A 27608-nucleotide genomic window follows, 5' to 3' on the forward strand; every position below is an offset into this window, starting at 1 on the left:
GAGAAGTGATCATGGATGGGCACCAGCAATCTATTCATTGTCTTCTGGATGTAGCCACGTGCCATATTCTGCTATCTCTGTCATTTTCTTAGATGGTGATTGGATCGGACGTGTGCAAGCTCAACCAATGCTCCAGTCAAATGGGCAAGAGTTTTGTGATATGCTCTTGGTCCCAGTAGTAGCAAACCCAAGCGATCGTCACCTATTCTGTTCCTAGGTTCTGTTCAATCCCTTTAAATAACAGTGAGCTCATCAGCTCCCCGAGTGGTGGCTAATGACAGTGAGCTCATCAGCTCCCCTAGTGGGGGCTAATAACAGTGAGCTCATTGCTCTCCTAGTGGTGGCTAATAACAGTGAGCTCATTGCTCTCCTAGTGGTGGCTAATAACAGTGAGCTCATCAGCTCCCCTAGTGGGGGCTAATAACAGTGAGCTCATTGCTCTCCTAGTGGTGGCTAATAACAGTGAGCTCATTGCTCTCCTAGTGGTGGCTAATAACAGTGAGCTCATCAGCTCCCCTAGTGGGGGCTAATAACAGTGAGCTCACCAGCTCCCCTAGTGGGGGCTTATAACAGTGAGCTCACCAGCTCCCCTAGTGGGGGCTAATAACAGTGAGCTCATCAGCTCCCCTAGTGGTGGATAATAACAGTGAGCTCATCAGCTCCCCTAGTGGTGGCTAATGACAGTGAGCTCATCAGCTCCCCTAGTGGTGGCTAATGACAGTGAGCTCATCAGCTCCCCTAGTGGTGGCTAATAACAGTGAGCTCATCAGCTCCCCTAGGGGTGGCTAATAACAGTGAGCTCATCAGCTCCCCGAGTGGTGGCTAATAACAGTGAGCTCATTGCTCTTCTAGTGGTGGCTAATAACAGTGAGCTCATCAGCTCCCCTAGTGGGGGCTAATAACAGTGAGCTCATCAGCTCCCCTAGTGGTGGCTAATAACGGTGAGCTCATCAGCTCCCCTAGTGGTGGTTAATAACAGTGAGTTCATCAGCTCTCCTAGTGAGGGCTAATAACAGTGAGCTCATCAGCTCCCCTAGTGGTGGCTAATAACAGTGAGCTCATCAGCTCCCCGAGTGGTGGCTAATGACAGTGAGCTCATCAGCTCCCCTAGTGGGGGCTAATAACAGTGAGCTCATCAGCTCCCCTAGTGGTGGTTAATAACAGTGAGCTCATCAGCTCCCCTAGTGGTGGCTAATAACAGTGAGCTCATCAGCTCCCCGAGTGGTGGCTAATAACAGTGAGCTCATCAGCTCCCCTAGTGGTGGCTAATAACAGTGAGCTCATCAGCTCCCCGAGTGGTGGCTAATAACAGTGAGCTCATTGCTCTTCTAGTGGTGGCTAATAAAAGTGAGCTCATCAGCTCCCCTAGTGGTGGCTAATAACAGTGAGCTCATCAGCTCCCCTAGTGGTGGCTAATAACAGTGAGCTCATCAGCTCCCCGAGTGGTGGCTAATAACAGTGAGCTCATTGCTCTTCTAGTGGTGGCTAATAAAAGTGAGCTCATCAGCTCCCCTAGTGGGGGCTAATAACAGTGAGCTCATCAGCTCCCCTAGTGGTGGCTAATAACAGTGAGCTCATCAGCTCCCCTAGTGGTGGCTAATAACAGTGAGCTCACCAGCTCCCCTAGTGGGGGCTAATAACAGTGAGCTCACCAGCTCCCCTAGTGGGGGCTAATAACAGTGAGCTCATCAGCTCCCCTAGTGGTGGCTAATGACAGTGAGCTCATCAGCTCCCCTAGTGGGGGCTAATGACAGTGAGCTCATCAGCTCCCCTAGTGGTGGTTAATAACAGTGAGTTCATCAGCTCTCCTAGTGAGGGCTAATAACAGTGAGCTCACCAGCTCCCCTAGTGGTGGTTAATAACAGTGAGCTCACCAGCTCCCCTAGTGGTGGCTAATAACAGTGAGCTCATCAGCTCCCCTAGTGGTGGCTAATAACAGTGAGCTCATCAGCTCCCCTAGTGGTGGCTAATAACAGTGAGCTCATCAGCTCCCCGAGTGGTGGCTAATAACAGTGAGCTCATTGCTCTTCTAGTGGTGGCTAATAACAGTGAGCTCATCAGCTCCCCTAGTGGGGGCTAATAACAGTGAGCTCATCAGCTCCCCTAGTGGTGGCTAATAACAGTGAGCTCATCAGCTCCCCGAGTGGTGGCTAATGACAGTGAGCTCATCAGCTCCCCTAGTGGTGGCTAATAACGGTGAGCTCATCAGCTCCCCTAGTGGTGGCTAATAACAGTGAGCTCATCAGCTCCCCGAGTGGTGGCTAATAACAGTGAGCTCATTGCTCTTCTAGTGGTGGCTAATAAAAGTGAGCTCATCAGCTCCCCTAGTGGTGGCTAATAACAGTGAGCTCATCAGCTCCCCTAGTGGTGGCTAATAACAGTGAGCTCATCAGCTCCCCGAGTGGTGGCTAATAACAGTGAGCTCATTGCTCTTCTAGTGGTGGCTAATAAAAGTGAGCTCATCAGCTCCCCTAGTGGGGGCTAATAACAGTGAGCTCATCAGCTCCCCTAGTGGTGGCTAATAACAGTGAGCTCATCAGCTCCCCTAGTGGTGGCTAATAACAGTGAGCTCACCAGGTCCCCTAGTGGGGGCTAATAACAGTGAGCTCACCAGCTCCCCTAGTGGGGGCTAATAACAGTGAGCTCATCAGCTCCCCTAGTGGTGGATAATAACAGTGAGCTCATCAGCTCCCCTAGTGGTGGCTAATGACAGTGAGCTCATCAGCTCCCCTAGTGGGGGCTAATGACAGTGAGCTCATCAGCTCCCCTAGTGGTGGTTAATAACAGTGAGTTCATCAGCTCTCCTAGTGAGGGCTAATAACAGTGAGCTCACCAGCTCCCCTAGTGGTGGTTAATAACAGTGAGCTCACCAGCTCCCCTAGTGGTGGCTAATAACAGTGAGCTCATCAGCTCCCCTAGTGGTGGCTAATAACAGTGAGCTCATCAGCTCCCCTAGTGGTGGCTAATAACAGTGAGCTCATCAGCTCCCCGAGTGGTGGCTAATAACAGTGAGCTCATTGCTCTTCTAGTGGTGGCTAATAACAGTGAGCTCATCAGCTCCCCTAGTGGGGGCTAATAACAGTGAGCTCATCAGCTCCCCTAGTGGTGGCTAATAACAGTGAGCTCATCAGCTCCCCGAGTGGTGGCTAATGACAGTGAGCTCATCAGCTCCCCTAGTGGTGGCTAATAACGGTGAGCTCATCAGCTCCCCGAGTGGTGGCTAATGACGGTGAGCTCATCAGCTCCCCTAGTGGGGGCTAATAACAGTGAGCTCATCAGCTCCCCTAGTGGTGGTTAATAACAGTGAGCTCACCAGCTCCCCTAGTGGGGGCTAATAACAGTGAGCTCATCAGCTCCCCTACTGGTGGCTAATGACAGTGAGCTCATCAGCTCCCCTAGTGGTGGCTAATAACAGTGAGCTCATCAGCTCCCCTAGTGGTGGCTAATAACAGTGAGCTCATCAGCTCCCCTAGTGGTGGCTAATAACAGTGAGCTCATCAGCTCCCCTAGTGGTGGCTAATAACAGTGAGCTCATCAGCTCCCCTAGTGGTGGCTAATAACTGAGCTCATCAGCTCCCCTAGTGGTGGCTAATAACAGTGAGCTCATCAGCTCCCCTAGTGGGGGCTAATAACAGTGAGTTCATCAGCTCCCCTAGTGGGGGCTAATAACAGTGAGTTCATCAGCTCCCCTAGTGGTGGCTAATAACAGTGAGCTAATCAGCTCCCCTAGTGGTGGCTAATAACAGTGAGCTCATCAGCTCCCCTAGTGGGGGCTAATAACAGTGAGCTCATCAGCTCCCCTAGTGGTGGCTAATAACAGTGAGCTCACCAGCTCCCCTAGTGGGGGCTAATTTTATTATTATTATTATTATTACTACACCAACTAACAGTGAGCTCATCAGCTCCCCTAGTGGTGGCTAATAACAGTGAGCTCATCAGCTCCCTTACTGGTGGCTAATAACAGTGAGCTCATCAGCTCCCCTAGTGGTGGCTAATAACAGTGAGCTCATCAGCTCCCCTAGTGGTGGCTAATAACAGTGAGCTCACCAGCTCCCCTAGTGGTGGCTAATAACTGAGCTCATCAGCTCCCCTAGTGGGGGCTAATAACAGTGAGCTCATCAGCTCCCCTAGTGGGGGCTAATAACACTGAGCTCACCAGCTCCCCTAGTGGGGGCTAATAACGGTGAGCTCATCAGCTCCCCTAGTGGGGGCTAATAACGGTGAGCTCACCAGCTCCCCTAGTGGTGGCTAATAACAGTGAGCTCATCAGCTCCCCTAGTGGGGGCTAATAACAGTGAGCTCATCAGCTCCCCTAGTGGTGGCTAATAACAGTGAGCTCATCAGCTCCCCTAGTGGTGGCTAATAACAGTGAGCTCACCAGCTCCCCTAGTGGTGGCTAATAACAGTGAGCTCACCAGCTCCCCTACTGGTGGCTAATGACAGTGAGCTCACCAGCTCCCCTAGTGGTGGCTAATAACCGTGAGCTCATCAGCTCCCCTAGTGGTGGCTAATAACAGTGAGCTCACCAGCTCCCCTATTGGTGGCTAATAACAGTGAGCTCATCAGCTCCCCTAGTGGTGGCTAATAACAGTAAGCTCATCAGCTCCCCTAGTGGTGGCTAATAACAGTGAGCTCATCAGCTCCCCTAGTGGTGGCTAATAACTGAGCTCATCAACTCCCCTAGTGGTGGCTAATAACTGAGCTCATCAGCTCCCCTAGTGGTGGCTAATAACAGTGAGCTCATCAGCTCCCCTAGTGGTGGCTAATAACAGTGAGCTCATCAGCTCCCCTAGTGGTGGCTAATAACAGTGAGCTCATCAGCTCCCCTAGTGGTGGCTAATAACTGAGCTCATCAGCTCCCCTAGTGGTGGCTAATAACAGTGAGCTCATCAGCTCCCCTAGTGGGGGCTAATAACAGTGAGCTCATCAGCTCCCCTAGTGGTGGCTAATAACAGTGAGCTCATCAGCTCCCCTAGTGGTGGCTAATAACAGTGAGCTCATCAGCTCCCCTAGTGGTGGCTAATAACAGTGAGCTCATCAGCTCCCCTAGTGGTGGCTAATAACAGTGAGCTCACCAGCTCCCCTAGTGGTGGCTAATAACAGTGACCTCATCAGCTCCCCTAGTGGTGGCTAATAACAGTGAGCTCATCAGCTCCCCTAGTGGTGGCTAATAACAGTGACCTCATCAGCTCCCCTAGTGGGGGCTAATAACCGTGAGCTCACCAGCTCCCCTACTGGTGGCTAATGACAGTGAGCTCACCAGCTCCCCTAGTAGTGGCTAATAACAGTGAGCTCATCAGCTCCCCTAGTAGTGGCTAATAACAGTGAGCTCATCAGCTCCCCTAGTGGTGGCTAATAACAGTGAGCTCATCAGCTCCCCTAGTGGTGGCTAATAACAGTGAGCTCATCAGCTCCCCTAGTTGTGGCTAATAACAGTGAGCTCATCAGCTCCCCTAGTGGTGGCTAATAACAGTGAGCTCATCAGCTTCCCTAGTGGTGGCTAATAACAGTGAGCTCATCAGCTCCCCTAGTGGTGGCTAATAACTGAGCTCATCAGCTCCCCTAGTGGTGGCTAATAACAGTGAGCTCATCAGCTCCCCTAGTGGTGGCTAATAACAGTGAGCTCATCAGCTCCCCTAGTGGTGGCTAATAACAGTGAGCTCATCAGCTCCCCTAGTGGTGGCTAATAACCGTGAGCTCACCAGCTCCCCTACTGGTGGCTAATGATAGTGAGCTCACCAGCTCCCCTAGTAGTGGCTAATAACAGTGAGCTCATCAGCTCCCCTAGTAGTGGCTAATAACAGTGAGCTCATCAGCTCCCCTAGTGGTGGCTAATAACAGTGAGCTCATCAGCTCCCCTAGTGGTGGCTAATAACAGTGAGCTCATCAGCTCCCCTAGTGGTGGCTAATAACAGTGAGCTCATCAGCTCCCCTAGTGGTGGCTAATAACTGAGCTCATCAGCTCCCCTAGTGGTGGCTAATAACAGTGAGCTCATCAGCTCCCCTAGTGGTGGCTAATAACAGTGAGCTCATCAGCTCCCCTAGTGGTGGCTAATAACAGTGAGCTCATCAGCTCCCCTAGTGGTGGCAAATAACAGTGAGCTTATCAGCTCCCCTAGTGGGGGCTAATAACAGTGAGCTCACCAGCTCCCCTAGTGGTGGCTAATAACAGTGAGCTCACCAGCTCCCCTACTGGTGGCTAATGACAGTGAGCTCACCAGCTCCCCTAGTGGTGGCTAATAACTGAGCTCATCAGCTCCCCTAGTGGTGGCTAATAACAGTGAGCTCATCAGCTCCCCTAGTGGGGGCTAATAACAGTGAGCTCATCAGCTCCCCTAGTGGTGGCTAATAACAGTGAGCTCATCAGCTCCCCTAGTGGTGGCTAATAACAGTGAGCTCATCAGCTCCCCTAGTGGTGGCTAATAACAGTGAGCTCATCAGCTCCCCTAGTGGTGGCTAATAACAGTGAGCTCATCAGCTCCCCTAGTGGTGGCTAATAACAGTGAGCTCATCAGCTCCCCTAGTGGTGGCTAATAACAGTGAGCTAATCAGCTCCCCTAGTGGTGGCTAATAACAGTGAGCTCATCAGCTCCCCTAGTGGGGGCTAATAACAGTGAGCTCATCAGCTCCCCTAGTGGTGGCTAATAACAGTGAGCTCACCAGCTCCCCTAGTGGGGGCTAATTTTATTATTATTATTATTATTACTACACCAACTAACAGTGAGCTCATCAGCTCCCCTAGTGGTGGCTAATAACAGTGAGCTCATCAGCTCCCCTACTGGTGGCTAATAACAGTGAGCTCATCAGCTCCCCTAGTGGTGGCTAATAACAGTGAGCTCATCAGCTCCCCTAGTGGTGGCTAATAACAGTGAGCTCACCAGCTCCCCTAGTGGTGGCTAATAACTGAGCTCATCAGCTCCCCTAGTGGGGGCTAATAACAGTGAGCTCATCAGCTCCCCTAGTGGGGGCTAATAACACTGAGCTCACCAGCTCCCCTAGTGGGGGCTAATAACGGTGAGCTCATCAGCTCCCCTAGTGGGGGCTAATAACGGTGAGCTCACCAGCTCCCCTAGTGGTGGCTAATAACAGTGAGCTCATCAGCTCCCCTAGTGGGGGCTAATAACAGTGAGCTCATCAGCTCCCCTAGTGGTGGCTAATAACAGTGAGCTCATCAGCTCCCCTAGTGGTGGCTAATAACAGTGAGCTCACCAGCTCCCCTAGTGGTGGCTAATAACAGTGAGCTCACCAGCTCCCCTACTGGTGGCTAATGACAGTGAGCTCACCAGCTCCCCTAGTGGTGGCTAATAACCGTGAGCTCATCAGCTCCCCTAGTGGTGGCTAATAACAGTGAGCTCACCAGCTCCCCTATTGGTGGCTAATAACAGTGAGCTCATCAGCTCCCCTAGTGGTGGCTAATAACAGTAAGCTCATCAGCTCCCCTAGTGGTGGCTAATAACAGTGAGCTCATCAGCTCCCCTAGTGGTGGCTAATAACTGAGCTCATCAACTCCCCTAGTGGTGGCTAATAACTGAGCTCATCAGCTCCCCTAGTGGTGGCTAATAACAGTGAGCTCATCAGCTCCCCTAGTGGTGGCTAATAACAGTGAGCTCATCAGCTCCCCTAGTGGTGGCTAATAACAGTGAGCTCATCAGCTCCCCTAGTGGTGGCTAATAACTGAGCTCATCAGCTCCCCTAGTGGTGGCTAATAACAGTGAGCTCATCAGCTCCCCTAGTGGGGGCTAATAACAGTGAGCTCATCAGCTCCCCTAGTGGTGGCTAATAACAGTGAGCTCATCAGCTCCCCTAGTGGTGGCTAATAACAGTGAGCTCATCAGCTCCCCTAGTGGTGGCTAATAACAGTGAGCTCACCAGCTCCCCTAGTGGTGGCTAATAACAGTGACCTCATCAGCTCCCCTAGTGGTGGCTAATAACAGTGAGCTCATCAGCTCCCCTAGTGGTGGCTAATAACCGTGAGCTCACCAGCTCCCCTACTGGTGGCTAATGACAGTGAGCTCACCAGCTCCCCTAGTAGTGGCTAATAACAGTGAGCTCATCAGCTCCCCTAGTAGTGGCTAATAACAGTGAGCTCATCAGCTCCCCTAGTGGTGGCTAATAACAGTGAGCTCATCAGCTCCCCTAGTGGTGGCTAATAACAGTGAGCTCATCAGCTCCCCTAGTTGTGGCTAATAACAGTGAGCTCATCAGCTCCCCTAGTGGTGGCTAATAACAGTGAGCTCATCAGCTTCCCTAGTGGTGGCTAATAACAGTGAGCTCATCAGCTCCCCTAGTGGTGGCTAATAACTGAGCTCATCAGCTCCCCTAGTGGTGGCTAATAACAGTGAGCTCATCAGCTCCCCTAGTGGTGGCTAATAACAGTGAGCTCATCAGCTCCCCTAGTGGTGGCTAATAACAGTGAGCTCATCAGCTCCCCTAGTGGTGGCTAATAACCGTGAGCTCACCAGCTCCCCTACTGGTGGCTAATGACAGTGAGCTCACCAGCTCCCCTAGTAGTGGCTAATAACAGTGAGCTCATCAGCTCCCCTAGTAGTGGCTAATAACAGTGAGCTCATCAGCTCCCCTAGTGGTGGCTAATAACAGTAAGCTCATCAGCTCCCCTAGTGGTGGCTAATAACAGTGAGCTCATCAGCTCCCCTAGTGGTGGCTAATAACAGTGAGCTCATCAGCTCCCCTAGTGGTGGCTAATAACAGTGAGCTCATCAGCTCCCCTAGTGGTGGCTAATAACTGAGCTCATCAGCTCCCCTAGTGGTGGCTAATAACAGTGAGCTCATCAGCTCCCCTAGTGGTGGCTAATAACAGTGAGCTCATCAGCTCCCCTAGTGGTGGCTAATAACAGTGAGCTCATCAGCTCCCCTAGTGGTGGCAAATAACAGTGAGCTTATCAGCTCCCCTAGTGGGGGCTAATAACAGTGAGCTCACCAGCTCCCCTAGTGGTGGCTAATAACAGTGAGCTCACCAGCTCCCCTACTGGTGGCTAATGACAGTGAGCTCACCAGCTCCCCTAGTGGTGGCTAATAACTGAGCTCATCAGCTCCCCTAGTGGTGGCTAATAACAGTGAGCTCATCAGCTCCCCTAGTGGGGGCTAATAACAGTGAGCTCATCAGCTCCCCTAGTGGTGGCTAATAACAGTGAGCTCATCAGCTCCCCTAGTGGTGGCTAATAACAGTGAGCTCATCAGCTCCCCTAGTGGTGGCTAATAACAGTGAGCTCATCAGCTCCCCTAGTGGTGGCTAATAACAGTGAGCTCATCAGCTCCCCTAGTGGTGGCTAATAACAGTGAGCTCATCAGCTCCCCTAGTGGTGGCTAATAACAGTGAGCTCATCAGCTCCCCTAGTGGTGGCTAATGACAGTGAGCTCACCAGCTCCCCTAGTGGGGGCTAATGACACTGAGCTCATCAGCTCCCCTAGTGGTGGCTAATGACAGTGAGCTCATCAGCTCCCCTAGTGGTGGCTAATGACAGTGAGCTCATCAGCTCCCCTAGTGGTGGCTAATGACAGTGAGCTCATCAGCTCCCCTAGTGGGGGCTAATGACAGTGAGCTCATCAGCTCTCCTAGTGGTGGCTAATAACAGTGAGCTCACCAGCTCCCCTAGTGGTGGCTAATAACAGTGAGCTCATCAGCTCCCCTAGTGGTGGCTAATAACAGTGAGCTCACCAGCTCCCCTAGTGAGGGCTAATAACAGTGAGCTCATCAGCTCCCCTAGTGGGGGCTAATAACAGTGAGCTCATCAGCTCCCCTAGTGGGGGCTAATAACACTGAGCTCACCAGCTCCCCTAGTGGTGGCTAATAACAGTGAGCTCATCAGCTCCCCTAGTGGTGGCTAATAACAGTGAGCTCATCAGCTCCCCTAGTGGTGGCTAATAACAGTGAGCTCATCAGCTCCCCTAGTCGTGGCTAATAACAGTGAGCTCATCAGCTCCCCTAGTGGTGGCTAATAACAGTGAGCTCATCAGCTCCCCTAGTGGGGGCTAATAACAGTGAGCTCATCAGCTCCCCTAGTGGTGGCTAATAACAGTGAGCTCACCAGCTCCCCTAGTGGGGGCTAATAACAGTGAGCTCACCAGCTCCCCTAGTGGGGGCTAATAACAGTGAGCTCATCAGCTCCCCTAGTCGTGGCTAATAACAGTGAGCTCATCAGCTCCCCTAGTGGTGGCTAATAACAGTGAGCTCATCAGCTCCCCTAGTGGTGGCTAATAACAGTGAGCTCATCAGCTCCCCTAGTGGTGGCTAATAACAGTGAGCTCATCAGCTCCCCTAGTGGTGGCTAATAACAGTGAGCTCATCAGCTCCCCTAGTGGTGGCTAATAACAGTGAGCTCATCAGCTCCCCTAGTGGTGGCTAATGACAGTGAGCTCACCAGCTCCCCTAGTGGGGGCTAATGACACTGAGCTCATCAGCTCCCCTAGTGGTGGCTAATGACAGTGAGCTCATCAGCTCCCCTAGTGGTGGCTAATGACAGTGAGCTCATCAGCTCCCCTAGTGGTGGCTAATGACAGTGAGCTCATCAGCTCCCCTAGTGGTGGCTAATGACAGTGAGCTCATCAGCTCCCCTAGTGGGGGCTAATGACAGTGAGCTCATCAGCTCTCCTAGTGGTGGCTAATAACAGTGAGCTCACCAGCTCCCCTAGTGGTGGCTAATAACAGTGAGCTCATCAGCTCCCCTAGTGGGGGCTAATGACAGTGAGCTCATCAGCTCCCCTAGTGGTGGCTAATAACAGTGAGCTCATCAGCTCCCCTAGTGGTGGCTAATAACAGTGAGCTCATCAGCTCCCCTAGTGGTGGCTAATAACAGTGAGCTCACCAGCTCCCCTAGTGGTGGCTAATAACAGTGACCTCATCAGCTCCCCTAGTGGTGGCTAATAACAGTGAGCTCATCAGCTCCCCTAGTGGTGGCTAATAACCGTGAGCTCACCAGCTCCCCTACTGGTGGCTAATGACAGTGAGCTCACCAGCTCCCCTAGTAGTGGCTAATAACAGTGAGCTCATCAGCTCCCCTAGTAGTGGCTAATAACAGTGAGCTCATCAGCTCCCCTAGTGGTGGCTAATAACAGTGAGCTCATCAGCTCCCCTAGTGGTGGCTAATAACAGTGAGCTCATCAGCTCCCCTAGTTGTGGCTAATAACAGTGAGCTCATCAGCTCCCCTAGTGGTGGCTAATAACAGTGAGCTCATCAGCTTCCCTAGTGGTGGCTAATAACAGTGAGCTCATCAGCTCCCCTAGTGGTGGCTAATAACTGAGCTCATCAGCTCCCCTAGTGGTGGCTAATAACAGTGAGCTCATCAGCTCCCCTAGTGGTGGCTAATAACAGTGAGCTCATCAGCTCCCCTAGTGGTGGCTAATAACAGTGAGCTCATCAGCTCCCCTAGTGGTGGCTAATAACAGTGAGCTCATCAGCTCCCCTAGTGGTGGCTAATAACAGTGAGCTCATCAGCTCCCCTAGTGGTGGCTAATAACAGTGAGCTCATCAGCTCCCCTAGTGGTGGCTAATAACAGTGAGCTCATCAGCTCCCCTAGTGGTGGCTAATAACAGTGAGCTCATCAGCTCCCCTAGTGGTGGCTAATAACTGAGCTCATCAGCTCCCCTAGTGGTGGCTAATAACAGTGAGCTCATCAGCTCCCCTAGTGGTGGCTAATAACAGTGAGCTCATCAGCTCCCCTAGTGGTGGCTAATAACAGTGAGCTCATCAGCTCCCCTAGTGGTGGCAAATAACAGTGAGCTTATCAGCTCCCCTAGTGGGGGCTAATAACAGTGAGGTCACCAGCTCCCCTAGTGGTGGCTAATAACAGTGAGCTCACCAGCTCCCCTACTGGTGGCTAATGACAGTGAGCTCACCAGCTCCCCTAGTGGTGGCTAATAACTGAGCTCATCAGCTCCCCTAGTGGTGGCTAATAACAGTGAGCTCATCAGCTCCCCTAGTGGGGGCTAATAACAGTGAGCTCATCAGCTCCCCTAGTGGTGGCTAATAACAGTGAGCTCATCAGCTCCCCTAGTGGTGGCTAATAACAGTGAGCTCATCAGCTCCCCTAGTGGTGGCTAATAACAGTGAGCTCATCAGCTCCCCTAGTGGTGGCTAATAACAGTGAGCTCATCAGCTCCCCTAGTGGTGGCTAATAACAGTGAGCTCATCAGCTCCCCTAGTGGTGGCTAATAACAGTGAGCTCATCAGCTCCCCTAGTGGTGGCTAATGACAGTGAGCTCACCAGCTCCCCTAGTGGGGGCTAATGACACTGAGCTCATCAGCTCCCCTAGTGGTGGCTAATGACAGTGAGCTCATCAGCTCCCCTAGTGGTGGCTAATGACAGTGAGCTCATCAGCTCCCCTAGTGGTGGCTAATGACAGTGAGCTCATCAGCTCCCCTAGTGGGGGCTAATGACAGTGAGCTCATCAGCTCTCCTAGTGGTGGCTAATAACAGTGAGCTCACCAGCTCCCCTAGTGGTGGCTAATAACAGTGAGCTCATCAGCTCCCCTAGTGGTGGCTAATAACAGTGAGCTCACCAGCTCCCCTAGTGAGGGCTAATAACAGTGAGCTCATCAGCTCCCCTAGTGGGGGCTAATAACAGTGAGCTCATCAGCTCCCCTAGTGGGGGCTAATAACACTGAGCTCACCAGCTCCCCTAGTGGTGGCTAATAACAGTGAGCTCATCAGCTCCCCTAGTGGTGGCTAATAACAGTGAGCTCATCAGCTCCCCTAGTGGTGGCTAATAACAGTGAGCTCATCAGCTCCCCTAGTCGTGGCTAATAACAGTGAGCTCATCAGCTCCCCTAGTGGTGGCTAATAACAGTGAGCTCATCAGCTCCCCTAGTGGGGGCTAATAACAGTGAGCTCATCAGCTCCCCTAGTGGTGGCTAATAACAGTGAGCTCACCAGCTCCCCTAGTGGGGGCTAATAACAGTGAGCTCACCAGCTCCCCTAGTGGGGGCTAATAACAGTGAGCTCATCAGCTCCCCTAGTCGTGGCTAATAACAGTGAGCTCATCAGCTCCCCTAGTGGTGGCTAATAACAGTGAGCTCATCAGCTCCCCTAGTGGTGGCTAATAACAGTGAGCTCATCAGCTCCCCTAGTGGTGGCTAATAACAGTGAGCTCATCAGCTCCCCTAGTGGTGGCTAATAACAGTGAGCTCATCAGCTCCCCTAGTGGTGGCTAATAACAGTGAGCTCATCAGCTCCCCTAGTGGTGGCTAATGACAGTGAGCTCACCAGCTCCCCTAGTGGGGGCTAATGACACTGAGCTCATCAGCTCCCCTAGTGGTGGCTAATGACAGTGAGCTCATCAGCTCCCCTAGTGGTGGCTAATGACAGTGAGCTCATCAGCTCCCCTAGTGGTGGCTAATGACAGTGAGCTCATCAGCTCCCCTAGTGGGGGCTAATGACAGTGAGCTCATCAGCTCTCCTAGTGGTGGCTAATAACAGTGAGCTCACCAGCTCCCCTAGTGGTGGCTAATAACAGTGAGCTCATCAGCTCCCCTAGTGGGGGCTAATGACACTGAGCTCTTCAGCTCCCCTAGTGGTGGCTAATAACAGTGAGCTCATCAGCTCCCCTAGTGGTGGCTAATAACAGTGAGCTCATCAGCTCCCCTAGTGGTGGCTAATAACAGTGAGCTCACTAGCTCCCCTAGTGGTGGCTAATAACAGTGACCTCATCAGCTCCCCTAGTGGTGGCTAATAACAGTGAGCTCATCAGCTCCCCTTGTGGTGGCTAATAACCGTGAGCTCACCAGCTCCCCTACTGGTGGCTAATGACAGTGAGCTCACCAGCTCCCCTAGTAGTGGCTAATAACAGTGAGCTCATCAGCTCCCCTAGTAGTGGCTAATAACAGTGAGCTCATCAGCTCCCCTAGTGGTGGCTAATAACAGTGAGCTCATCAGCTCCCCTAGTGGTGGCTAATAACAGTGAGCTCATCAGCTCCCCTAGTGGTGGCTAATAACAGTGAGCTCATCAGCTCCCCTAGTGGTGGCTAATAACAGTGAGCTCATCAGCTCCCCTAGTGGTGGCTAATAACTGAGCTCATCAGCTCCCCTAGTGGTGGCTAATAACAGTGAGCTCATCAGCTCCCCTAGTGGTGGCTAATAACAGTGAGCTCATCAGCTCCCCTAGTGGTGGCTAATAACAGTGAGCTCATCAGCTCCCCTAGTGGTGGCAAATAACAGTGAGCTTATCAGCTCCCCTAGTGGGGGCTAATAACAGTGAGCTCACCAGCTCCCCTAGTGGTGGCTAATAACAGTGAGCTCACCAGCTCCCCTACTGGTGGCTAATGACAGTGAGCTCACCAGCTCCCCTAGTGGTGGCTAATAACTGAGCTCATCAGCTCCCCTAGTGGTGGCTAATAACAGTGAGCTCATCAGCTCCCCTAGTGGGGGCTAATAACAGTGAGCTCATCAGCTCCCCTAGTGGTGGCTAATAACAGTGAGCTCATCAGCTCCCCTAGTGGTGGCTAATAACAGTGAGCTCATCAGCTCCCCTAGTGGTGGCTAATAACAGTGAGCTCATCAGCTCCCCTAGTGGTGGCTAATAACAGTGAGCTCATCAGCTCCCCTAGTGGTGGCTAATAACAGTGAGCTCATCAGCTCCCCTAGTGGTGGCTAATAACAGTGAGCTCATCAGCTCCCCTAGTGGTGGCTAATGACAGTGAGCTCACCAGCTCCCCTAGTGGGGGCTAATGACACTGAGCTCATCAGCTCCCCTAGTGGTGGCTAATGACAGTGAGCTCATCAGCTCCCCTAGTGGTGGCTAATGACAGTGAGCTCATCAGCTCCCCTAGTGGTGGCTAATGACAGTGAGCTCATCAGCTCCCCTAGTGGGGGCTAATGACAGTGAGCTCATCAGCTCTCCTAGTGGTGGCTAATAACAGTGAGCTCACCAGCTCCCCTAGTGGTGGCTAATAACAGTGAGCTCATCAGCTCCCCTAGTGGTGGCTAATAACAGTGAGCTCACCAGCTCCCCTAGTGAGGGCTAATAACAGTGAGCTCATCAGCTCCCCTAGTGGGGGCTAATAACAGTGAGCTCATCAGCTCCCCTAGTGGGGGCTAATAACACTGAGCTCACCAGCTCCCCTAGTGGTGGCTAATAACAGTGAGCTCATCAGCTCCCCTAGTGGTGGCTAATAACAGTGAGCTCATCAGCTCCCCTAGTGGTGGCTAATAACAGTGAGCTCATCAGCTCCCCTAGTCGTGGCTAATAACAGTGAGCTCATCAGCTCCCCTAGTGGTGGCTAATAACAGTGAGCTCATCAGCTCCCCTAGTGGGGGCTAATAACAGTGAGCTCATCAGCTCCCCTAGTGGTGGCTAATAACAGTGAGCTCATCAGCTCCCCTAGTGGTGGCTAATAACAGTGAGCTCATCAGCTCCCCTAGTGGTGGCTAATAACAGTGAGCTCATCAGCTCCCCTAGTGGTGGCTAATGACAGTGAGCTCACCAGCTCCCCTAGTGGGGGCTAATGACACTGAGCTCATCATCTCCCCTAGTGGTGGCTAATGACAGTGAGCTCATCAGCTCCCCTAGTGGTGGCTAATGACAGTGAGCTCATCAGCTCCCCTAGTGGTGGCTAATGACAGTGAGCTCATCAGCTCCCCTAGTGGGGGCTAATGACAGTGAGCTCATCAGCTCTCCTAGTGGTGGCTAATAACAGTGAGCTCACCAGCTCCCCTAGTGGTGGCTAATAACAGTGAGCTCATCAGCTCCCCTAGTGGTGGCTAATAACAGTGAGCTCACCAGCTCCCCTAGTGAGGGCTAATAACAGTGAGCTCATCAGCTCCCCTAGTGGGGGCTAATAACAGTGAGCTCATCAGCTCCCCTAGTGGGGGCTAATAACACTGAGCTCACCAGCTCCCCTAGTGGTGGCTAATAACAGTGAGCTCATCAGCTCCCCTAGTGGGGGCTAATAACAGTGAGCTCATCAGCTCCCCTAGTGGGGGCTAATAACACTGAGCTCACCAGCTCCCCTAGTGGTGGCTAATAACAGTGAGCTCATCAGCTCCCCTAGTGGGGGCTAATGACACTGAGCTCATCAGCTCCCCTAGTGGTGGCTAATGACAGTGAGCTCATCAGCTCCCCTAGTGGTGGCTAATGACAGTGAGCTCATCAGCTCCCCTAGTGGTGGCTAATGACAGTGAGCTCATCAGCTCCCCTAGTGGGGGCTAATGACAGTGAGCTCATCAGCTCTCCTAGTGGTGGCTAATAACAGTGAGCTCACCAGCTCCCCTAGTGGTGGCTAATAACAGTGAGCTCATCAGCTCCCCTAGTGGTGGCTAATAACAGTGAGCTCACCAGCTCCCCTAGTGAGGGCTAATAACAGTGAGCTCATCAGCTCCCCTAGTGGGGGCTAATAACAGTGAGCTCATCAGCTCCCCTAGTGGGGGCTAATAACACTGAGCTCACCAGCTCCCCTAGTGGTGGCTAATAACAGTGAGCTCATCAGCTCCCCTAGTGGTGGCTAATAACAGTGAGCTCATCAGCTCCCCTAGTGGTGGCTAATAACAGTGAGCTCATCAGCTCCCCTAGTCGTGGCTAATAACAGTGAGCTCATCAGCTCCCCTAGTGGTGGCTAATAACAGTGAGCTCATCAGCTCCCCTAGTGGGGGCTAATAACAGTGAGCTCATCAGCTCCCCTAGTGGTGGCTAATAACAGTGAGCTCACCAGCTCCCCTAGTGGGGGCTAATAACAGTGAGCTCACCAGCTCCCCTAGTGGGGGCTAATAACAGTGAGCTCATCAGCTCCCCTAGTCGTGGCTAATAACAGTGAGCTCATCAGCTCCCCTAGTGGTGGCTAATAACAGTGAGCTCATCAGCTCCCCTAGTGGTGGCTAATAACAGTGAGCTCATCAGCTCCCCTAGTGGTGGCTAATAACAGTGAGCTCACCAGCTCCCCTAGTGGGGGCTAATAACAGTGAGCTCACCAGCTCCCCTAGTGGGGGCTAATAACAGTGAGCTCATCAGCTCCCCTAGTGGTGGCTAATAACAGTGAGCTCACCAGCTCCCCTAGTGGGGGCTAATAACAGTGAGCTCACCAGCTCCCCTAGTGGGGGCTAATAACAGTGAGCTCATCAGCTCCCCTAGTCGTGGCTAATAACAGTGAGCTCATCAGCTCCCCTAGTGGTGGCTAATAACAGTGAGCTCATCAGCTCCCCTAGTCGTGGCTAATAACAGTGAGCTCATCAGCTCCCCTAGTGGTGGCTAATAACAGTGAGCTCATCAGCTCCCCTAGTGGGGGCTAATAACAGTGAGCTCATCAGCTCCCCTAGTGGTGGCTAATAACAGTGAGCTCATCAGCTCCCCTAGTGGTGGCTAATAACAGTGAGCTCATCAGCTCCCCTAGTGGTGGCTAATAACAGTGAGCTCATCAGCTCCCCTAGTGGTGGCTAATGACAGTGAGCTCACCAGCTCCCCTAGTGGGGGCTAATGACACTGAGCTCATCATCTCCCCTAGTGGTGGCTAATGACAGTGAGCTCATCAGCTCCCCTAGTGGTGGCTAATGACAGTGAGCTCATCAGCTCCCCTAGTGGTGGCTAATGACAGTGAGCTCATCAGCTCCCCTAGTGGGGGCTAATGACAGTGAGCTCATCAGCTCTCCTAGTGGTGGCTAATAACAGTGAGCTCACCAGCTCCCCTAGTGGTGGCTAATAACAGTGAGCTCATCAGCTCCCCTAGTGGTGGCTAATAACAGTGAGCTCACCAGCTCCCCTAGTGAGGGCTAATAACAGTGAGCTCATCAGCTCCCCTAGTGGGGGCTAATAACAGTGAGCTCATCAGCTCCCCTAGTGGGGGCTAATAACACTGAGCTCACCAGCTCCCCTAGTGGTGGCTAATAACAGTGAGCTCATCAGCTCCCCTAGTGGGGGCTAATAACAGTGAGCTCATCAGCTCCCCTAGTGGGGGCTAATAACACTGAGCTCACCAGCTCCCCTAGTGGTGGCTAATAACAGTGAGCTCATCAGCTCCCCTAGTGGGGGCTAATGACACTGAGCTCATCAGCTCCCCTAGTGGTGGCTAATGACAGTGAGCTCATCAGCTCCCCTAGTGGTGGCTAATGACAGTGAGCTCATCAGCTCCCCTAGTGGTGGCTAATGACAGTGAGCTCATCAGCTCCCCTAGTGGGGGCTAATGACAGTGAGCTCATCAGCTCTCCTAGTGGTGGCTAATAACAGTGAGCTCACCAGCTCCCCTAGTGGTGGCTAATAACAGTGAGCTCATGAGCTCCCCTAGTGGTGGCTAATAACAGTGAGCTCACCAGCTCCCCTAGTGAGGGCTAATAACAGTGAGCTCATCAGCTCCCCTAGTGGGGGCTAATAACAGTGAGCTCATCAGCTCCCCTAGTGGGGGCTAATAACACTGAGCTCACCAGCTCCCCTAGTGGTGGCTAATAACAGTGAGCTCATCAGCTCCCCTAGTGGTGGCTAATAACAGTGAGCTCATCAGCTCCCCTAGTGGTGGCTAATAACAGTGAGCTCATCAGCTCCCCTAGTCGTGGCTAATAACAGTGAGCTCATCAGCTCCCCTAGTGGTGGCTAATAACAGTGAGCTCATCAGCTCCCCTAGTGGGGGCTAATAACAGTGAGCTCATCAGCTCCCCTAGTGGTGGCTAATAACAGTGAGCTCACCAGCTCCCCTAGTGGGGGCTAATAACAGTGAGCTCACCAGCTCCCCTAGTGGGGGCTAATAACAGTGAGCTCATCAGCTCCCCTAGTCGTGGCTAATAACAGTGAGCTCATCAGCTCCCCTAGTGGTGGCTAATAACAGTGAGCTCATCAGCTCCCCTAGTGGTGGCTAATAACAGTGAGCTCATCAGCTCCCCTAGTGGTGGCTAATAACAGTGAGCTCACCAGCTCCCCTAGTGGGGGCTAATAACAGTGAGCTCACCAGCTCCCCTAGTGGGGGCTAATAACAGTGAGCTCATCAGCTCCCCTAGTGGTGGCTAATAACAGTGAGCTCACCAGCTCCCCTAGTGGGGGCTAATAACAGTGAGCTCACCAGCTCCCCTAGTGGGGGCTAATAACAGTGAGCTCATCAGCTCCCCTAGTCGTGGCTAATAACAGTGAGCTCATCAGCTCCCCTAGTGGTGGCTAATAACAGTGAGCTCATCAGCTCCCCTAGTGGTGGCTAATAACAGTGAGCTCATCAGCTCCCCTAGTGGTGGCTAATAACAGTGAGCTCACCAGCTCCCCTAGTGGGGGCTAATAACAGTGAGCTCACCAGCTCCCCTAGTGGGGGCTAATAACAGTGAGCTCATCAGCTCCCCTAGTCGTGGCTAATAACAGTGAGCTCATCAGCTCCCCTAGTGGTGGCTAATAACAGTGAGCTCACCAGCTCCCCTAGTGGGGGCTAATAACAGTGAGCTCATCAGCTCCCCTAGTCGTGGCTAATAACAGTGAGCTCATCAGCTCCCCTAGTGGTGGCTAATAACAGTGAGCTCATCAGCTCTCCTAGTGGTGGCTAATAACAGTGAGCTCATCAGCTCCCCTAGTGGTGGCTAATAACAGTGAGCTCACCAGCTCCCCTAGTGGTGGCTAATAACAGTGAGCTCACCAGCTCCCCTAGTGGTGGCACCAAGCACTCAGAATGTAGCTCTGTATTAGGAAAACAGCTTTAATTCCCATTATATACAAAAAATACATTTACGCAGAATATTGAACATACAATTGTCACCTGGACATTTCTGGTGCTTCTGGTGATAACCGCTTTTAACAGTATAACTTTACTCTGTATTTTTTTCAGTTTTTCCAGGATTAAAGATCAGCAGTAGGGTGTATTAATGTGACAGTGTAAAGCTCAGATAAGATAATATTTCCTGTGACCCTTTATCTCATGTCACTGGTATAGCAGTCTATGTGCGAGGATGACCTCAGTTGGGTGAGCGCCTCCTCTGTTGGTGGTGACCATATCCTGCAGATACCATTAGATGCTCTGTGTCTTCCACTATGAGATTAGACTTGAGCCGAGTTTCTCAGCCTCCCGTTATCACACAGAACAGCTTATCTGTACCAACCATCCACTTAGATTTATGAGTCATATTTACCAAAATAATTTCATGTAATTGCCTTCTAAATTTTTAAGTGCGTCCAGTCGCCAATGCAAAAGAGTCCCAAATACAATAGAGCACTATGGCCCACCAGGGCTGGGCATGACTGATACCACTGCAACCCCTAAGGCATACTTGACAATTATCCAAGAACTTTCAACTTTTGGCAAGTACAGTTGCAATCAAAAAAATCAGTGTGAACACATGCTAACTTAAAGGGGTATTACCATCTCCAAGATCCTATCCCAATAGGTAGTTGGTGTAGTAGTAATAATAATAATAATAATACATCCAATTAAAATTGTAGTAGTTTTTCTGATTCACTATGTCTCTTTCCTCATGTGCAGGCATTGCAGGACCTTAGGTATCCATGGTTACAACCACTGATATAGTGACAGTTAGCTAGTTGCTAGTGGTTGTAACCATGGATACCTAAGGTCATGCAATGCCTGCACATGAGGAAAGAAATATAGCAAATCAGAAAAACGACTACATTTTTAATTGGAGGTATTTGCTGATATTATCATTATTACACCAGCTGCATATTGGAATAGGATCTTGGAGATGTGAATATCCCTTTAAACTCTTTTTTGGAGCAGAAACTCACCAAATCGTCCTTTATAAAAATTTCTAAAAACTAAGTGATTTGAGATTAAGATTTAACATAGCCATCAAGCACATTATTGATTGCTACATGTGTAGAGCATCAGAAGCATCTTCAGTATATGAATGTGGTGCCAGAACCACCGTCATTACATGAATGCAACACCAGAACCACGGTCAGTACATGTTTACAGCACCAAGCATAGTGCAGCAATTAAATATAATGTCAGGTCAGCCACATATATAATATATTGCATAAACCTACAATTCCCATTATCTCCCCAACAATGGTAAGGAGATACTGGAAGCTGTTAACAGCCATTGTCAGACTGTGGACCATACAGGAACCAGAGTACTGATGACACGCAATCAGTATCACAAATAAGCTTTTACACCCAGCTACCTTATAGGTGACATCTTCTCTGCTTGGAGTCATTCCCATTCCTTTTGTTTCCATGTAGAACACATGCCATGAGGAGATTTCATGCCCAGAGCTCATCTCTGCAGAGTTCCTTTTTTCCCATCTTCAGAAGTATCATTATCCTGCCCCATAAATAAAAATATTTCCCAAGCTGCGATCCTGAATAATTGTCTCTCACTGTGCTACCTGCACAAAATATCCCCCCCACACTGCCCCTCTCCATAATGTCCCCCACACAGTCCTTCTCCAAAATACCCCCCCACACTGCCCCTCTCTATAATGTCCCCCACACAGTCATCCAAAATATCCCCCCCACACTGCCCCTCTCCATAATGTCCCCCACACAGTCCTTCTCCAAAATACCCTCCCACACTGCCCCTCTCTATAATGTCCCCCACACAGTCATCCAAAATATCCCCCCCACACTGCCCCTCACCATAATGTCCCCCCCCACACAGTCCTTCCCCAAAATACCCCCCCCCACACTGCCCCTCTCCATAATGTCCCCCACACAGTCCTTCTCCAAAATATCCCCCCACACTTCCCCTCACCATAATGTCCCCCACGCAGTCCTTCTCCAAAATATCCCCCCACACAGCCTCTCTTCATAATGTCCCCCACACAGTCCTTCACCAAAATACCCCCCCCACACTGCCCTTCTCTATAATGTCCCCCCACACAGTCATCCAAAATATCCCCCCCACACTGCCCCTCACCATAATGTCCCCCACACAGTCCTTCCCCAAAATACCCCCCCATAACGCCCCTCTCTTTAATGTCCCCCACACAGTCATCCATAATGTCCCCCACACAGTCCTTCTCCAAAATATCCCCCCACACTTCCCCTCACAATAATGTCCCCCACACAGTCCTTCCCCAAAATACCCCCACATACTGCCCCTCTCTATAATGTCCCCCACACAGTCATCCATAATGTCTCCCACACAGTCCTTCCCCAAAATACCCCCCACACTGCCCCTCTCCATAATGTCCCCCACACAGTCCTTCCCCAAAATATCCCCCCACACTGCCCCTCTCCATAATGTCACCCACACAGCCCTTCCCCAAAATATTCCCCAAACACTGCCCTTTTCCATAATATAACCCTGTCCATAATGTCCCCACACAGCCCTTCTCCAAACCCCCCCACACACACTGTCTCTTTCTAAATAATTGTTCTCCCACCTTGAGCCTCAACATAATATCCCCCTCAGTGTCTCTCCATAATAATCCTCCCCACACAAACCCTCTCCAAAATATCCCTGCAAACTGCCCTTTTTATAATAGTCCCTCCATTCCACTGCATCTTGCTATATTGTGCCTCCTTTCACAATGATCCCCCACCCCTTCCTCTTGCTTTGAAACAGATACACCTCCCCTCTCCCCATCTAGAAGGAGTACACATTTCATCTTCCACTACTCCTTGGAGCCCTCACCGTGGCCTTTGCGGCTTCGGCAGCGGTGTGGTGACATTAGCTGTGTGCTGACCATATCACGCCGCTACACACCGGAGCTGACGAGTGCTCCTAGGCCCCAGTTCCACGCCAGTGTTGAAATGTATTTGCGTCTTTGGTGAATATATTTGAATATAGGAAGATGGCGTCTCCCGGACAGCTCCTCGGGGTTCACAACATCCCGCCCTAGCCAGTCCAGGTATTTGATTTTGTTGCTCTCGATCACACCTGATGGATCTAATGAAACCCTTGATCAGTTACATCCGACGTGCATAGACAACACCGGATTTGCAGAAGTGTGCTTTTCTGTTCAGTAGTGAATAATTGTGAGACTGCAGTAGTCGGTAAAAGTGGACTTTTTAGCATAATTTGGAAAAAAAGTAGGGTTGAGCGACCTTTACTTTTTTAGGGTCGAGTCGGGTTTTGCGAAACCCGACTATCTCAAAAGTCGAGTCGAGTGGAATCGGCCGATTATCGCGAAAAAAAGTCGGGGATCGACCGAAACACGAAACCCAATGCAAAGTCAGTGGGTTTTATTTTTATTTATTTATTTATTCATTTATTATTTTTCTCTCTCTCTCTCTTCTACTCCCCCCCCCCCCCCAGTCCGTCCCTACACAGAAAAGCTGGGTTTACACATTGCAAATCGCTACAGCGCACAAGCAAAAAAAATGCCGATAGATGTGCACGCCCCTGACACCTATGTCAGGGGCGAAATTAGGATTATTTAGTCTAGAAAAAAGACGACTGAGGGGCGATCTAATAACCATGTATAAGTATATAAGGGGACAATACAAATATCTCGCTGAGGATCTGTTTATACCAAGGAAGGTGACGGGCACAAAGGGGCATTCTTTGCGTCTGGAGGAGAGAAGGTTTTTCCACCAACATAGAAGAGGATTCTTTACTGTTAGGGCAGTGAGAATCTGGAATTGCTTGCCTGAGGAGGTGGTGATGGCGAACTCAGTCGAGGGGTTCAAGAGAGGCCTGGATGTCTTCCTGGAGCAGAACAATATTGTATCATACAATTATTAGGTTCTGTAGAAGGAAGTAGATCTGGGGATTTATTATGATGGAATATAGGCTGAACTGGATGGACAAATGTCTTTTTTCGGCCTTACTAACTATGTTACTATGTTACTATGTATGTCATCACTCTGCCCACGCTCCTTCATTAGCTGAAAAAATGGCGCTAAACACGTCATACGAAACACGACTTTGGCGCCAAGATCGCCGACCGCATGGCCGACCCGACACAGGGATCGGGTCGGGTTTCATGAAACCCGACTTTGCCAAAAGTCGTCGACTTATGAAAATGACCGACCCGTTTCGCTCAACCCTAGTGTTGAGTATTTTATATTGTCCTTGTTGCATTGGTTTATTACAAACAGAAAATATGGCTGTAAACTTTGCTAAGAAACAGAATTTGCAATGGGGGTTGCTTAATTTTGATTGCAATTGTATGCTGTATAGTTAGAGGCTGGTCTAACGCACTTGGTGCCCAAAGCGAGGATTTCAGAACATCTCCTCTCCCCTGCTGCTTTCGCTCCAGTATCTTCTGATTCCCTTTCCTGGGAAGTGTTAAAGCCCTATGTCGCTCAACCTTCCCTCTCGTACTCTCAGGTTTTGGACTTCGTATCCAATTGCCAGTTCAAGATTTTTTTTTTTTAATTAAGTACAAACTCGCCATCCCATCAGTAGCACTTTAGGCAGCTGCCTCCGCCGCCCAGCCCTTTTCCTGACCCCTATGTACACCTACACCCCTGTGTGACAATCCACCACCACCCACCATTGTTTTCACCCCGGGTGAGACACATCTGCACCTCTTGTCATGCAGTCCCAGGTAATCACTACCAATGTACGATCTCGCATATTTTTATTGTTGTGGCCAAGCCCAAGGTGTGGAACTGTACAACATACCATAAATACCGATGTAATATGCTTCACAGGTCTGGATAAAATCAGCCCATGACATTTACACAAATCACAAAGATAAATCTCACTGGTAAATGATCAGTAACTGGTGCTGTAGGTCACATACAGGAATCTATGTTCTACAAGCAGCAAAAATCACTTCCATTCTTTCTATTTAAACAGAAAGATCTGATTAGAAAAATCTCTTCTTTCTATTTGCAGACAAGATTTCCACCCAACATATATTACAAGTTGTTTACTCACCGGCCAATTGTGGATATGTGCGCCAGTAGCCCCAAGGATTACACCAAGCAATCGGTGAAACAACTGCTGCCTGGACAAATCCACAATCACGGGGCGATCCTCGAACAAGACCACAGCGGGTGGTACGCCAGAGTGGAGAACAACGGGTGGAGACTCCTGACACTCAGGGTCAGTGACGAGAGTGGGATCGTGCTTTCAGACCGAGATCTGACCACAATGCATGGACTGGCCGTCAGCTCCACCTCTGTGCGGACATAGCCTAGGAAACGTTACACATTAATGAATGTCGTCCAAATCTATCAATTCCGCTAGGTCTTTGCATCCTAATGTGTCTAGAAACGTCCCAAATATTTCGTTACTGACAGACATCAGAGGAAAGAAGGATCAAGCATGTTGGATCCAAACATGCCTGATCCTTAGTTCTCATAGGAGATTAGCTACTGTAAGGTGTCGGGCAGCAGTTTACTCCCTTCTCTCCTTTGAGGACACATATGTTCAGCTGAAAATGCATATGACGTGTATTAAAAAAATGAAGCTCTCATTAAACTATATAGATGGAAAAATAAAAAAAACATTATTGCTCTCTGTATGTGTCAAAGCACTTTTTATAGAATTTTTTAATTAATATTATTATTATTATTTATTTATATAGCACCATTGATTCCATGGTGCTGTACATGAGAAGGGGTTACATACAAGTTACAGATATCACTTACAGTAAACAAACTAACAATGACGGACTGATACAGAGGGGCGAGGACCCTGCACTTGCCGGCTTACATTCTACAGGATTATGGGGAAGGAGACAATAGGTAGAGGGTTGCAGGAGCTCCGATGTTGGTGAGGCGGTAGCTCCGGTGTTGGTGAGGCGGTAGCTCCGGTGTTGGTGAGGCGGTAGCTTCGGTAGTGATGAGGAGGCAGCGGGGTCAGTGCAGGCTGTAGGCTTTCCTGAAGAGATGAGTTTTCAGGTTCCGTCTGAAGGATCCGAATGTGGTTGATAGTCGGACGTGTTGGGGCAGAGAATTCCAGAAGATGGGGGATATTCGGGAGAAGTCTTGGAGGCGATTGGATGAGGAGCGAATAAGTGTGGAGGAGAGTAGGAGGTCTTGGGAGGACCGGAGATTACGTGAGGGAAGATATCGGGAGATTAGTTCAGAGATATATGGAGGAGACATGTTATGGATGGCTTTGTAGGTCAGTATTAGTAATTTGAACTGGATACGCTGAGGGAATGGGAGCCAGTGAAGAGATTTGCAGAGGGGGGAAGTGGAGGAGTAGCGAGGAGAGAGATGAATTAGTCGGGCAGCAGAGTTAAGGATGGACCGGAGAGGTGCAAGGGTGTTAGCAGGGAGGCCGCAGAAAAGGATGTTGCAGTAGTCAAGGCGGGAGATGATGAGGGCATTCACAAGCATTTTAGTAGATTGACGGTTGAGGAAAGGACGGGTTCTGGAGATATTTTTGAGCTGGTGGCGACAGGAGGTGGAAAGAGCTTGGATGTGCAGTTTGAAGGACAGGGCAGAGGTCAAGGGTTACTCCAAGGCAGCGGACTTCTGGTACGGGGGAAAGCGTGATGTCGATAATTGCGATAGATAGGTCAGGTAAGGAAGATCTATCTACTTTTATTCTGCACAAGTAGTAAAATCTTTAAAAAAAAAATCTGTCAATACAATGAACAGTGTAAAAGAAAAAACAAAAAATGTAAAGAAGGTACTCTTACCACATACTGTAGTGATGAAAAAAAGGTAAAATACAAAAATGAATGCTTTGTCCTTTTAAAAGGTTTGCACCAAGATTGGACCTCTGCTCCAATCTCGGGTTTGGCGGACCCCCAGCAATCAGGAAGATTTCCCCTGTCCTTTGGTTGGGAGGATAACTTCCCACCTTGGCACAAACCCTTTAAAGGAATTGATCACTACTTTAAAACACATTATAAATGGGCCCAAAGTGGTGGACGCGGGGAACAGTACTCACCAACCTGTTCTTCCGCTCCGTCCTCTAGCCTGTGTGCTGTGCTGGGCTCCTGGCTTTTTCTTGTATGGGGGGCACCACTTTACAGCTGCAGCCAAACAGCTGCCCTAATAGACTGCAGCCACAGGTTCCATCTGAACCTGGAAGACTTAACCCTGCAACCTATCAGGGCCACTGATTGCCTGCAGCCATCATGTGATGCCCCATGGAAGAAGAAGCTGGTCCGGTAGGTGATTATAGCTTTTTTTTTCTTCTTATTTTCCCATCACTCTGAGCCCACTTTAGAATGTGTTTTATAGTAGTGGACAACCCCAGTCCCTGAAGGGATAATGAAAGTCAGTGAGGAGGGAAGAGGGGGATGGAGCTGCAGCTGTGAGTGGGAGCTGTAGTGAGCAGACATCTGATTGGCTTGCGGTGGTAAGCAGAGCGCTAGCACCTCACAGAGGAGCCTTTTACAGTAGATATGGAGAGCGGAAATGGGGTTAGGGATTCCTAATGGCTGCTATGAAGTGACATTCACACAACTTGTGGCATTTACCTGCCATGCAATATACATAAGTGCATGTGGGCGTCACAATGAACCAGGGCACGGCTGATCTCCATCCACACATTGTCACTATGTCCTCTATCCTATCTCCTCAGCTCTCTAACAGTTTAGATGACGTGACTCTGGCGGATAATAAGAGGAGGATACCGTTCAGCCACAGCAAACTGCGGAGAAAACAGGAGGTTCTAGAAAAGCAGAAGAAAAGGAAAATTGAATGGATGAGAAAGATGTAAGTAGATAGCTGAGCATTAACATTGTCTTAATGCCGTCATGACATTTGACGTAAGTTTACGTCATGGTCGGAAAGGGATTCCCGCAAATGATTTACGTCATGGCGATCGTGCGGGCACAAAAGCAAAACCCACGCGATCGCCGCTGGGAGCTCGGCTTAAGTTATAG

The 27608-nt window shown here is 50.3% G+C and overlaps 1 protein-coding gene across 3 annotated transcripts in view; it reads left to right on the forward strand.

The window, feature by feature from the left end:
- The window catches only part of C3H11orf65 (chromosome 3 C11orf65 homolog), a 62766-nt gene that overhangs the window by 10811 nt on the left and 24347 nt on the right, over positions 1-27608 (forward strand). For all 3 annotated transcript variants that reach the window (XM_069759082.1, XM_069759085.1, XM_069759083.1), the window contains exons 5-6: positions 24653-24862; positions 27305-27438. In XM_069759082.1, the coding sequence (XP_069615183.1) occupies positions 24653-24862; positions 27305-27438 (344 nt within the window). The remainder of the gene's footprint in view (positions 1-24652; positions 24863-27304; positions 27439-27608) is intronic.

The sequence above is a fragment of the Ranitomeya imitator genome, chromosome 3 (assembly GCF_032444005.1).
Source record: "Ranitomeya imitator isolate aRanImi1 chromosome 3, aRanImi1.pri, whole genome shotgun sequence".
Lineage (NCBI taxonomy): Eukaryota > Metazoa > Chordata > Amphibia > Anura > Dendrobatidae > Ranitomeya > Ranitomeya imitator.